At 44.2% G+C, this 14,303-nt stretch overlaps 1 protein-coding gene across 1 annotated transcript; it reads right to left on the reverse strand.

The window, feature by feature from the left end:
- Positions 1–1,373: 1,373 nt before the first annotated feature.
- Positions 1,374–13,345, reverse strand: LOC144511487 (gonadotropin-releasing hormone II receptor-like). Its single transcript, XM_078241877.1, has 3 exons — positions 12,794–13,345; positions 2,875–3,079; positions 1,374–1,894 (listed from the first exon to the last, which is right to left on the reverse strand). The coding sequence occupies exons 1-3, from the start codon at positions 13,343–13,345 to the stop codon at positions 1,374–1,376; spliced, it is 1,278 nt and encodes a 425-aa protein (XP_078098003.1).
- Positions 13,346–14,303: the final 958 nt, after the last annotated feature.

Genomic DNA, 14,303 nt, shown 5'->3' on the forward strand with positions numbered 1-14,303 from the left:
TAGGTGACCATGCAATGACAAATCATTAGCTTCTAAATCAGCCACCATCGTTCAAGGCTGCTGCAAGCCAAATGCAAGGCTTGTTTGTTAACATTTTGGACTATGTTCACCACATCTTGTATTCTGTACGCTCTGTAATATATCACAATGCCATATTCACCGCATCTTGTATTCTGTACACTGCGTGTAATGTATCACAATGTCATACTCACCACATCTTGTATTCTGTACACTGTGTGTAATATACCACAATGCCATATTCACCGCATCTTGTATTCTGTATACTGTAATATATCACAATATCATATTCACCGCATCTTGTATTCTGTACACTGTGTAATATATCACACTGCCATATTCACTGCATCTTGTATTCTGTATACTGTAATATATCACAATATCATATTCACTGCATCTTGTATTCTGTATACTGTAATATATCACAATATCATATTCACTGCATCTTGTATTCTGTACACTGTGTAATATACCACAATGTCATATTCACCGCATCGTGTATTCTGTACACTGTGTAATATATCACAATGTGTGGTAATCTAAGAACAAGTGCAATAAAACAGTCATGTAATATATCTCAGTCTGTTCTTGTCAGCTATACCAAATCAACCCGAGACCGTTTTGAGCAGTCAGGACAGTTCCGTTCCTTGTTAAATTCCCAACTGTAGAAGTAAAAGTTAAAATTTGATGAAGAAGGAACAGAATATTCAGCACAAATACACCTCCACTTGTCATTCCGGTCACACCAAATAAAGGTGCCTTTCTTGCCCTCTCGATCCATTTCTTTGTACTCTTGCCAACTTCAACAATCAATCTAATCCATTAAACATGTCAGAAGAGTCAGTGTTTGCTGCAGAGGCTGGTGTCCTGCTACCAATGGGTCAGCAAATCTAATTCTGTAGACGCCGCTGGTTGGCTTGGGTCCTGAGGTTTATCCATTCTCAAACACGCCGCTGTCAGATATTCCTCTCTGATCATGAGGTTCTGACAAATATTATCCTTCCTCATTCAGAAAAGCTGAAAGTAGCCTTCTGCCAATGCAAACATTTGGAATTTCAGGGCTTCATGTTACCTGATATCTTGAAGAGTTGAAATACTTTGAAGTACTTCTGACAATGATTCCATATAAATACACGTAACACCACTTGATATCAAGGAAAAGGAGAAATACCGTTGTCGCTTGTTTTTGCAGATAGAGAAACAACTTGCTTTTGGAAAAAAATTGCAAGGTCAAGAATTGGAAATTTAATGGGAAAACCATGAGGAGAACTGGAAAAGTTGAAGTATGCACATTCCGCCGAAGCCATTAATGCAGCTGTCCTGTTGTACATTGCAATATTGCATGGTGATTGTCATCAGACTTCTGCAGTTGGGTTGGCATCTTTCTTGGCATCATCCCTGTATACATCAAGATAACCATTGCTGCAGTAATTGCCTCTGCTCTGAGGCTCATTCTCCCTGACTGATCTTAGACCTTCTTGAGCAAGCGCAGTGGACCTCTTGAGGCGAAAGGACGATGCCGAACATCTGAATGAGCCGGTCAGTGTGGAATTGAGATCGGAGTTGGAAGCCATTTTAGCAGAATGGCAGCAGCGTTGTAAGCCTCTTCTGAAATGGATGGTAAAAAGTCCATAGGTGATGGGGTCCAACACTGTGTTGAGGAGGCCAAAAATGAAGAGGATGTGGCTCAATGTTTGCGAGACCTTTCCTTCAGAAAGCATTTCTGGTGAGAACCAGTACCAAAGTCCCAGGAGGTAATATGGAGTCCAGCAAACTATGAAGGAGGTTACAATGATAATGCTCATTTTTAAAGTTCTCATGCGTGCCTTTGGAATATTATTTATTGATCGCCTTAAATGCACTTCTTTTGATGACACTGGAAGAGGACACAAAACAAAATAATATGATTCTGCACCACCTTCATCGGGGGAGGTCTTGTGGCACAGTGGGTAATGTCCCTATCTCTGAGTCAAAAGCCCTGGGTCTCAGTCCCACCCCCTGATGGCCAAGGAAAGGTTGGCCAAAGTGTGTCAACCTTAAAAATCCTTTCAACACGCCAACAGCAGATGGTAAGAGTCTTGGTCAGCCATACTTGATGTGGAGTGGCGCCCCTTAAGCTATAAGCCCCTGATGACAGGCTAGCAATGTGTTCCGGGTAAAACTCACTTTGGGAACAGATGACAGTCTGTCATGTGCACCACTAGATGCAAGAAGAGAAACAATAACACCGTCATTGGAAATATATCAAAGTTTCAGAAATAATTTTCTCTGCGGAGGAAGCCCCTTAATACAGGTCACCTTTCAGATCAAACATATTAGAAAGAAGCTGAAATAAATCAGCAAGTTGTTGGTCAAGTCAAAAAGTCTAAAAATTGTGGAGACTGGGAGAGATCATGGGATCTGGGGAGGCGATGGCCTCGTGGTATTGTTGCTGACCTATCAATCCAGAAACGCAGTTAATGTTCTAGGGACCTGGGTTCGAATCCCGCCACGGCAGATGGTGGAATTTGAATTCAATTTTAAAAATCTGGAATTAAGAATCTACTGATGACCATGAAACCATTGCGATTGTCGTTAAAACCCATCTGGTTCACTAATGTTATTTAGGGAAGGAAATCGGTCGTCCTTACCTGTCTGGCCTACATGTGACTCCAGAGTCACAGCAATGTGGTTGACTCTCAACTGCCCTCGGGCAACTAGGGATGGGCAATAAATGCTGGCCAACCAGCAACGCCATGTCCCACGAATGAATTTTAAAAATTTATACAATTGCACAGGTTAAAGAATGAGTTACAGTAGGCGACTATGGGATGAACCTTAATTTCATTACAGTAAATATCTAAATATTCAACTTACAATTTTCCTTGTTCATCCTCTTTGATATCTCCATCAGGATTCGGGTATAGCAGAATATCATGATCACCAGTGGCACGAGGAACAAGAAAACAAAAGTGAACATATTGTAGGAGGTCTCCTGCCAGTGTGCTTGGAAGCTCCCCATTGTGGAACATTGCGTGAAGTTCTGAGGCTCCGTAATACTCACAGTGTGAAACAGGACAATCTAGGACAGAGAAAGTGAAGTTGCAAATGCAGTGTTCCATAGTGCTCCCAAGTACCTCAACCGTCTCAGTGAAAATTAATGTGTTATGGATTGCTGCTTTCTGCATCGCATGACTTGTAATGCATGCATCTTTGTACATGTTGTCAGCTGTCTAAAGCTGTCACTGAATCTGTTACAAAAATAAATTTCTGGTCAGAAGGATTGTGACAAATCAAAACTGAAGTCCGGTGAAAACAGTTCTCTGCAGCACATGTGACATTGTCACTTAATAACTAAACTTTAAATTAGATAAAATAAGTTTCTCCAGTCTCTTCAAGTAACTGGGTCAAATAATCATTCATGACTACCATCGACACAGCAAACTGCCGGCTGCAAGTAGAGAGGATCTCCAAGAAGATCGCGCATATCGACACAGATATCAAGTTTCCCCAGTCCAACGCCGGCATCACCACATCAAATAATAGGCCCAGGGTAAAATTCATCGGACACAAAAAAAACTACATACAACCACTGGGTCAAACTATTCTAATACTTCAGTTTGAGATAAGATTTGCTTGATTTTTTAAGTTTAAAGTTTATTGATTAGTTATCATAGAATCATAGAAATCCTACAGTGCAGAAGGAGACCACTCGGCCCATCGAGTCTGCACCGACCACAATCCCACCCAGGCCCCACTCCCACATCCCCACACATTTACCCGCCAATTCCTCTAACCTACACATCTCAGGACTCTAAGGAGCAATTTTTAGCATGGCCAATCAACTTAACCCGCACATCTTTGGACTGTGGGAGGAAACCGGAGCACCCGGGGGAAACCCACGCAGACACGAGGAGAATGTGCAAACTCCACACAGACAGTGACCCAAGCCGGGAATCGAACCCAGGTCCCTGGAGCTGTGAAGCAGCAGTGCTAACCACTGTGCTACTGTGCCGCCCTAAGTGTCACGAGTAGGCTTACATTATCACTGCAATGAAATTACTGTGAAAATCTCCTAGTTGCCACACTCCGACGCCTGTTCAGGTACACTGAAGGAGAATTTAGCATGGCCAATGCACCTAACCAGCATGTCTTTCGGACTGTGGGAGGAAACCGGAGCACCCGGAGGAAATCCACGCAGACACGGGAAGAACGTGCAAACTCCGCACAGACGGTGATCCAATGTCAGGAATCAAACCCAGGTCCCTGGCACTGTGAGGCAGCAGTGCTAACTTACAACATGCACTGTAGCTGCTGCAATATACAAACGGTTTGTTGTTCTTTATCAAATGAGAATAACATGTATTTATAAAGCACTTATAGCCTAACGCTATACATGGGGGAAAATGGATGTCAAACAAGATGTCAAACAACAGATGTCCGCAAGCAGGACCCAGACCTTCCTGTCGCTTGCCATTTCAACACACCACCCTGTTCTCCTGTCCACACGTCTGTCCTTGGTCTTTTGCAATGTTCTAGCGGACCCCAATGCAAACTGGAAGGTTTCCAGCAGCAGATGGACAGAGGTGGAGATATAAGCTATTGATGTTACGGAGGAGGAAAGGGATGATTTTTACACTGGGCGGCGCCAGAAGCACAAGGTTAAATGGGATACAGAGGTTGCAAATGTGCACATGACTTATTGTTCCTTATAAATCATGAGTTTAAAGCTTATTTATTAGTGCCACAAGTAGGCTTACATTAACACTGCAATGAAGTTATTGTGAAAATCCCCTAGTCGCCACACTCCGGCACCTGTTCGGGTACACTGAGGGAGAATTTAGCATGCCCAATGCACCCAACCAGCACGTCTTTCAGACTGTGGAGGAAACCGGAGCACCCGGAGGAATCCCACACAGACACGGGGAGGACATGCAAACTCTGCACAGACAGTGACCCAAGCCGGGAATCGAACTTGGGTCCCTTGCGCTGTGAGGCAGCGGTGCTAACCACTGTGCCACCATGCTGCCCCCAGCTCCACAAAAATCAACTAGTATTCTGTAATTGAAATCTATCAATGTAATTTGTGGCTGCATCAATGTTCAGTTCAGTGTCGCAGTGAGTGAGCTGAAAAAAAACAAAGGCTGCAATTTCCAAATAGTAAAGACAGGTGACATTAACTCATTCCATCCTCTGTCACCTGCGGTGCTGAAATCAATTGCTTTTCTCTCAATACCAACCCTGCGGACATCACCACAGGCCAAGGATTGAACTGGAGACCTTTCTGGTCTGAATGGCATATAAACTCAATTTTATACTGAGTAATCCAACCCCTCAGCTGAACCATGGAGGAGAGAGCAGCAGCACTGCTGTCCCAATACCAGCCAAAGAGTGTCATTCACCTGGCTCAGTAGTGACATTCTTGCCTTTGAGACAGAAGATTGTGGGTTCAAGTCACAATGCAGAGGCTTGAGCACAGAATCTAGAGCACTTCAGGGCAGTATTGACTGAGAGGTGCAGTCTTTCATAGAACCGCTACAATGCACAGGGAGGCCATTCGGCCCATCAAGTCTACACCGACTCTCCAATAGAGCATATTACCCATGCTCACCCTTGCCCTATCCCCGTCCCTCACATATTCACCCTACTAATCCACCTTACTTTCTCATCTTTAGACACTAAGAACAATTTAGCATGGCCAATCCACCTAATCTATACATCTTTAGACACTAAGGAGCAATTTAGCATGGCCAATCCACTAAATCTATACATCTTTAGACACTAAGGAGCAATTTAGAATGGCCAATCCATCTAATCTATACATCCTTGGACACTGAAGGGCTGTTTAGCATGGCCAATCCACCTTACCTGCACATCTTTGGAGTGTGGGAGGAAACCGGAGCATCCGGAGGAAACCCATGCAGACATCGGGAGAATGTACAAACTCCACACGGACAATCACCCGAGGCTGGAATTGAACCCAGGTCCCTGGCACTGTGCTAACCACTGTGCCATTTAGCTATTAAACCCTACCATCTTAGGTGAGTGCAAGAGATCCCACATTGCTCATCGAAGAAGAGAAGGGGGAGTTCTCAGGTGTCTTTGTCAACAGATGGTTCACCACCCCTTCTCAAGGGCAACTAGGGATGGATGATAAGTGTTAGCCAGCCAGCGACGTCCATGTCCCACAAATGAATGAAAAAAAAAATTATTCCTTAAGCAACATACCCACTGTAGATAATCTGGTCATTTATCCGAATGCTATTTGTGGGAGATTGTGATTTACAAATCAGCTGCTGTGTTTCCCCACATTAGAACCTACACTTCACATCTACTTCACTGTCACTGAAATGCTTTGGTATGTTGTCATGATGTGGAGATGCCGGCGTTGGACTGGGGTAAACACAGTAAGAAGTTTAACAACACCAGGTTAAAGTCCAACAGGTTTATTTGGTAGCAAAAGCTTTTGGCTTTTGCTACCAAATAAACCTGTTGGACTTTAACCTGGTGTTGTTAAACTTCTTACTTGGTATGTTGTGACATGTTCTATATAAATGTGCAAAATAAATTTATACAAATGCTTTCTTAACTGTGAAGAAGGCACAAGGATTGTGAGAGTCTCTTCATTTTTTTTGACTCATTTGAGAATCCTTGTTGGAAATGAGTACATTGTGAGCAACACTACTGGAATTAAACTGCTGTACATTAGACTGAAGCGAAAAAACTACGCTGCTGGCAACATTAAAGCCATCCTGTAACCTTAAATAAAAATAGAATGCTGCAAATGCTCAACTGGTTGGGCAGTGCCTGTGGAGACAGAAACACAATTAAAGTTTCATATTGACAACCTTTCATTAAACCTGGAAAGGGTTAGAGACGTAACAATCATGTATAGGAGGTAGGGATAACTGTTTTATCATGAACTGCAGCAATACTGAGTCACAGAACAATCTCGACGCTGCTTTTAAAACATAATCCGGTGTTTGACCCGAACATCTGAAAGTAAATTTCCATTGATTTCGTTAAGCCTCTTTTGTTGATTAAATTGGAGTTTTCGGGAGCTTTTCTTATTCTAGTAAAGCTTCTTGTTCACTGGATAGCTCAAGCCTAGTTTATATGCTGCTCCTTTATCTGGAAAGGCCTGTTCCCAACAACTCTAGCTGCTCCTGGACAGAATGAAGGGACTAAAGAACAGAATCTGGTAAGTGGTCCCTTTCTCAACTCCCTCTCTCTCTTCATTTTGTAGTTCTGTCTACTCTTGACTGTAACATTGCATTCTGCACTCTCTCATTTCATTCTCTATGAACGGTATGCCTTGTGGGTGGATCAGTAAATTTGCTGATGACACCAAGATTGGTGGAGTAGTGGATGAGGTGGAGGGCTGTTGTAAGCTGTTGTAGGCTGCAAAGAGACATAGATAGGATGCAAAGCTGGGCTGAAAAATGGCAAATGGAGTTTAACCCTGATAAATGTGAGGTGATTCATTTTGGTAGGACTAATTTAAATGTGGATTACAGGGTCAAAGGTAGGGTTCTGAAGACTGTGGAGGAACAGAGAGATCTTGGGGTTCATATCCACAGATCTCTAAAGGTTGCCACTCAAGTGGATAGAGCTGTGAAGAAGGCCTATAGTGTGTTAGCTTTTATTAACAGGGGGTTGGAGTTTAAGAGCCGTGGGGTTATGCTGCAACTGTACAGGACCTTGGTGAGACCACATTTGGAATATTGTGTGCAGTTCTGGTCACCTCACTATAAGAAGGATGTGGAAGCGCTGGAAAGAGTGCAGAGGAGATTTACCAGGATGCTGCCTGGTTTGGAGGGTAGGTCTTATGAGGAAAGGTTGAGGGAGCTAGGGCTGTTCTCTCTGGAGCGGAGGAGGCTGAGGGGAGACTTAATAGAGGTTTATAAAATGATGAAGGGGATAGATAGAGTGAACGTTCAAAGATTATTTCCTCGGGTGGATGGAGCTATTACAAGGGGGCATAACTATAGGGTTCGTGGTGGGAGATACAGGAAGGATATCAGAGGTAGGTTCTTTACGCAGAGAGTGGTTGGGGTGTGGAATGGACTGCCTGCAGTGATAGTGGAGTCAGACACTTTAGGAACATTTAAGCGGTTATTGGATAGGCACATGGAGCACACCAGGATGATAGGGAGTGGGATAGCTTGATCTTGGTTTCAGATAAAGCTCGGCACAACATCGTGGGCCGAAGGGCCTGTTCTGTGCTGTACTGTTCTATGTTCGTATAGCATGCAGGAAACAATACTTTTCACTGTATACTAACACATGTGACAATAATAAATCAAACCAAATCAAAAAAGTTCCGACATACATTCTCTTCTTGATCCAAAAATACAACAGGCTTCTCACCTGCCGGAATTTTACCGGCACGCCAGCCCGTGTCTCGTAATATCGCGCTCGACGCCAACAGAGAATGCTGTTCTGTGAACCTCGCCCACCCCGGAATCGGGGCGGGCATGCCAGTAAAATCAGGGTCGCTCAAGCACCTCATCCTACACGACCTCAACCGACCCCAGGATCTCTAAGCTGTGGAACCTTGCTCAGTATTTCTTCTATGCTGCATTTTCTATGATTCTTTGCAAACTATAAAAATAACCCTTTGAATATCTGAACTATGGGTACTTCCAGTTCTGTATGGTTCATTTAAGGAAGCAACTTCATCTAAAAAATTAATGGCAATACTTCACAGACTGCATGATACAAAGGGTCAGAGTGTAACTCATTTTGAGGACATGAAAGACTAGGGGGATAGGAGAAGAAAGTGCTGGCTCCTGTTTCTCTTGCTCTTATAACACAAGTCTTTTATTCTTATTGGGCAAGAGAATCAAAGGTTGTCTGGGGAAGATGGGGAACGTGGAACTCAACACAAACTGATCAGCCATGATCTTATTGAATGGCGGAGCAGGCTCGAGGGGCCAAATGGCCTCCTCCTGCTCCTATTCCCTATGTCCGTAGGTCCAAATTTAGCCGAAGCTGATTAAGTGAAATTCTCTTTGATGTGACTGCATGAACTACACTTGAATAGTTTCAGCTCTTTCATCTCCTGAGAGAGGACATTGAACTATATCACATGAGTGCATTAGTGGGTTTCAGGTACACACAAGAACACAAGAAACAGAAGCAGGAGTAGGCCACCAGGCCCTTCAAACCTGCCCCATCATTCAATACGATCATGGCTGATCTCTGCTGGCCACAACTCCTTTTCTGTGCCATTTCCCCAATATATCAAATATTTACCCATCTCCACTTTGAATACTTCCAATGATCCAGCCTCCACTACCCTTTGGGGCAGAGAATTCCAGAGATTCACCACCCCTTTTTTAAATAACCGGCCCTATATCTTGTAGCTATGTCACCATGCTTGAGACCCTGCCACCAGTAAAAACATCTCACCATCTACTCTATCAAGCCCCCTCAGAATCCTCAGTGTTGGAAAAAGGTCATCCCCTCACTCTTCCAAATTTCAAGGAATATAAACCCAGACTATTTTGATAGGACGACTCTCTCATCCCATTAAGGACCCCATGCACCCTGGACATTCTCTCTTCCACCTTCTTCCGTCGGGAAAAATATGAAAAAGTCTGAGGTCACGTACCAACCGACTCAAGAACAGCTTCTTCCCGGCTGCTGTCAGACTTTTGAATGGACTTACCTTGCACTAAGTTGATCTTTCTCTACACCTTAGCTATGACTGTAACACTACATTCTGCACCCTCTCCTTTCCTTCCCTACGTACGGTATGCTTTGTATAGTGCACAAGAAACAATACTTTTCTTTGTATGTTAATACATGTGACAATAATACATCAAATCAAATCATCCCAGGATACACCATAGAAGGAGCTCCATTCTGCCGCTAATTACTGATGCCGCCAGCCTAGGAGTGCTTTCTGATGAGTGTAGAGCGGCTTTACGTTGCTTTTAACGTGTGCTTGATCAGAGCAGGGAGTGCTTATCCCTGAGCTTATTATCCCTGTTGTCACAGAATACCCAAGTTCTCCAGCACTAAAATCTCTCACTTTAAGCTGCGGAAAATTGAAAAGAAAAGAAGTGTTTAAAACAAAGTTCAGATCCTACTGTGGACAACATCGGCATTTGAAAAGGCAGATATTGGCCCTATAGCCTTCTCCCTCATCCCCATTTACTTTTAAATCAAACACCTCTGTTCATAAAGACAACGCCTCTTATAAGAAAAAACTTTTCTTGTCCTAATCTGTCTTAAGCCCGGGACGGTTAATATCGAACAAATTTTGGATGCGAGATTCTCAGTCTCGAGCTGAATGTACAGGATGTTGCCCGATGGAAAAGCACAATGATGGATACAAATCCCTAACTCCATCTATCACATGGGCCGAGTCGTACAGTGTTCCCAATGGGAAATTTTACTGTCAAATCTTTTTTAAGTATGTGAAGGACCATCACGACTGACAGTTCTAAGAACTGGTCAAGAGATTCCTGGGGAACCGTGAGGGTGGCTGCTGGACAGACAGTCATTTGGGAGGTCTCTACAAATGCTAAGTTAAGTGGTACTTTTCAAAAAAAAGGTGGTAGAGATGAACCAGGAGATTACAGACCGGTGAGTCTCACATCAGTGGTAGGGAAACTGTAGGAGAAAATCCTGAAGGAGAGGATTAATATCCCCTTGGAAAGGCATGGGTTAATTAAGTTTAGTTTATTTATCATCTGCTGCTGCTTCACAGCTCCAGGGTCCTGGGTTCAATTCCCGGCTTGGGTCACTGTCTGTGTGGAGTTTGCACATTCTCCTCGTGTCTGCGTGGGTTTCCTCCGGGTGCTCCGGTTTCCTCCCACAGTCCAAAGATGTGCGGGTTAGGTTGATTGGCCAGGTTAAAAATTGCCCCTTAGAATCCTAAGTTGCGTAGGTTAGAGGGATTAGCGGGTAAATATGTGGGGGTAGGGCCTGGGTGGGATTGTGGTCGGTGCAGACTCGATGGGCCGAATGGCCTCCTTCTGCACTGTAGGGTTTCTATGGTTTCTATTAGTGTCACAAGTAGGCTTACATTAACACTGCAATGAAGTGACTGTGAAAATCCCCTAGTCGCCACACTCCGGCGCCTGTTTGGGTACACTGAGGGAGAATTTAGCATGGCCGATGCACCTAACCAGCACGTCCTTTCGGACTGTGGGAGGAAACCGGAAAACCCAGGAGAAAACCCACGCAGACACGGGGAGAACGTACAGACTCCGCACAGTGATCCAAGCCACAAACTGAACCCGGATCCCTCGTGCTGTAGGGCAGCAGTGCTTAGGGATAATCAGCATAGCTTTGTCAGAAGGAGAATATGCCTAATAAATTTGTTAGAATTTTCCGAAATGCAACCAAGTGTGTGGACGAGGGAAGTTCAGTTGATGTATTTTGACAAGGTCCCACATGGGAGACTGATTGAGAAGGTTGAAGCACGTGGATTTCAGGGAAACTTGACGAGATGGATCAGAAACTGGGTTAGTAATAGCACACAAAGGATAGTGGTAGAAGACTGTTTGAGTGACTGGGTGCCAGCGGCCAGCAGTGTACCACAAGGATCAGTATTGTTTGTTATATATATATATGTATAAAAATGATATAGATGAAAATGTGGGGGGAATGATAAGCAAGTTTGCAGATGACACCAAGATTGGTAGGGTAGTTAATAGTTAAGATGATGTTTGTAGGTTACAGGAGGATATAGATGGGTTGGTTAGATGGACAGAACAGTGACAGATGATATTTCACCCAAAGTGCGAGATGATGCACTTTGGACGATGAAACAAGATGAGGGAGTATTTAACGAATAGTAGGACACTGGGAAGCTCAGAGGAACAGAGGGATGTTGCGGTAATTATTCACAGATCCCTGAAGTCGGCAGATCACGTGAATAGAATAGGTAAGAAGGCATATGGGACACTTGCTTTCATCAGTCGTGGTATAGAGTATAACAACAAGGAGGTAATGTTGGAGTTGCCATTGGTTAGGCCACAGCTGGAGGACTGTGTGCAGTTCTGGTCATTTCATTATAGGAAGGATGTGCTTGCGCAAGAGGACATACAGAGGAGGTTCACCAGGATATTGCCTGAGATGAAGTATTTGGGCTATAAGGAGAGACTAGATCGGTTTGGATTGATTTCTTTAGAGCAGAGAAGGCTAAGAGGTGACACGATTGAGGTGTTTCAGATTAAGGGGGGTATGGATGGACAGGGTGATCAGCTGTTCCCTTGGTCAACCACGAGGGGGCATAGTTTCAGGGTTAGGGGCAGGAGGTCCAGAGGGGATTTAAGAAAACATTTTTCACTCAGAGGGTGGTGGGAATCTGAAATGCACTGCCTGGGAAGGTGGTGGAGGCCGGAAGCCTTAAACCTTAAAAAAAATATTTGGGTGAGCACTGAAATATTGTAACATTCAAGGATATGGGACAAGTGCAGGAAAATGGGATTAGCATGCCTTTAGCGGTAGATATTGTGGATGCAGACTCGATGGGCTGAAGGGCCTTTTCTGCAGTGTATGACTCTGACTTTAGAAACAGTCAGTTTTTTCAACAGTTTTGGAATATCATTTTGATTTGAACATCGGGCGTTTGCCAATTTTGTTCTTCTCTGAATGGGAAGTTGACAAATTCCACTGCAAAATAGAGCATTAAACTGTCACACAATGCTCTTTGCAGTGTCTGACTCAAAGCCTCTGGTCATTGAATGCAGCTACTCAATCAGTCCAAAGGGAGGACCTCAGAACAAAGCTCGAGCAGCAATGTGACATGCACCCGCACTTACCAAGTCACTCTTACCTGTGGAATGGACAGGATGATGCTCAATAACCAAGCCACAGTCAACATGATCTTATTCTTCTTCTTGGCTTCGCTGATGCCCAGAGGATTTAGAATAGCAGACTGACGGTCTATGCTAATCACCACGGTGACGAAGGCGCAGGAATACATCGCCATCAGCTTCAGGAACATGAGCAGTCGACAGGCAAGGTCGCCGGCCTGCCACTGCACCGTGATATTCCAGGTAGCATCCAGAGGCATCACAATGAAAGTGACCAGGAGGTCTGCGGCCGCCAGGTTTAAGATCAAAATTCTGACGTGAGATTTCCTCTTGCGATTCTGGGTGGTCATCCAGAGAACCGCGAGGTTGCAGACGGCCGAAATAGTGAAAATAAGGATGGTAATCCCTACTCGGACTTTAGCTGCGCTGGAGAAGACTGGTAGCTGAAAGTGGCGGGCACAGCTTTTGTTGCAAGTATGTCCCAAGGAGGTGTCCTCACACGTTCTATTATAGTCACAGAAGAGGGTCTGTCCCAAGAAAGGATTGGTAACATCTTCAATGCTGGCATTCATCCTCAATGCTATATTGCCGGGTATGTAATACGATATTGTTTGATGGGATCAAACACAGTGGGAATTCTTCTGTGACTGGCGGATTATCTTACAACTGGAACAGCTCATATTGTTTGACTTCAATATTCAGCAGAGGAAATATCCCGATCCAGTCTGCAAGCAAATGAGAAGAATATTACACGTTGAACAAAGAAATGTGGCCAGAGACACAATAGATCATGACCACTGTAATACCTGATCTCAGGCTAAGTAACCATAGACACCAAGAAAATAGGAGAAGGAACTGGTCATTCTGCCCTTCAAGCCTGCACTGCCATTCAATATGATCATGGCTGATCCACTGTCTGAATGCTATACTCCTGCACTCTCCCCCTATCCCTTGACAACTTCAGAGTTGCCTAGAAATTTATCTATTTCCTTTTTGGATACATTCAGCTTCCTGTGGTAGAGAATTCCACAGGTTCACCACCCTCTGAGTGAAGAGGTTTCTCCTCATCTCAGTCCGAAATGGTCTACCCCATATCCTGAGACCGTGACCCCCTTGTTCAAGACCCACCCCCACCGAGGCAGAGGAAATGACATCCCTGCATCCAGTCTAATCCAGCCCTGTCAGAATTTTATACATTTTAAGAGATCCTCTGTCATTCTTCTAAACTCCAGTGAATACAGGCCCAGTCAATGCAATTACTCCTCATATGACAATCCTGCCATCCCAGGAAATAGTCTGGTGAACCTTTGCTGCACTCTCTCTATGGCAAGTATATCCTTTCTTAGGTAAGGAGACCAAAATTGCACGTAATACTCCAGGTTTGGTCTCGCCAAGGCTCTGTACAGCTTCAGTAATGATGTGGAGATGCCGGCGTTGGACTGGGGTAAACACAGTAAGAAGTTTAACAACACCAGGTTAAAGTCCAACAGGTTTATTTGGTAGCAAAAGCCACACAAGCTTTCGAGGCTC

Source organism: Mustelus asterias, chromosome 24 (genome assembly GCF_964213995.1).
Source record: "Mustelus asterias chromosome 24, sMusAst1.hap1.1, whole genome shotgun sequence".
NCBI classification, from domain to species: Eukaryota; Metazoa; Chordata; class Chondrichthyes; order Carcharhiniformes; family Triakidae; genus Mustelus; species Mustelus asterias.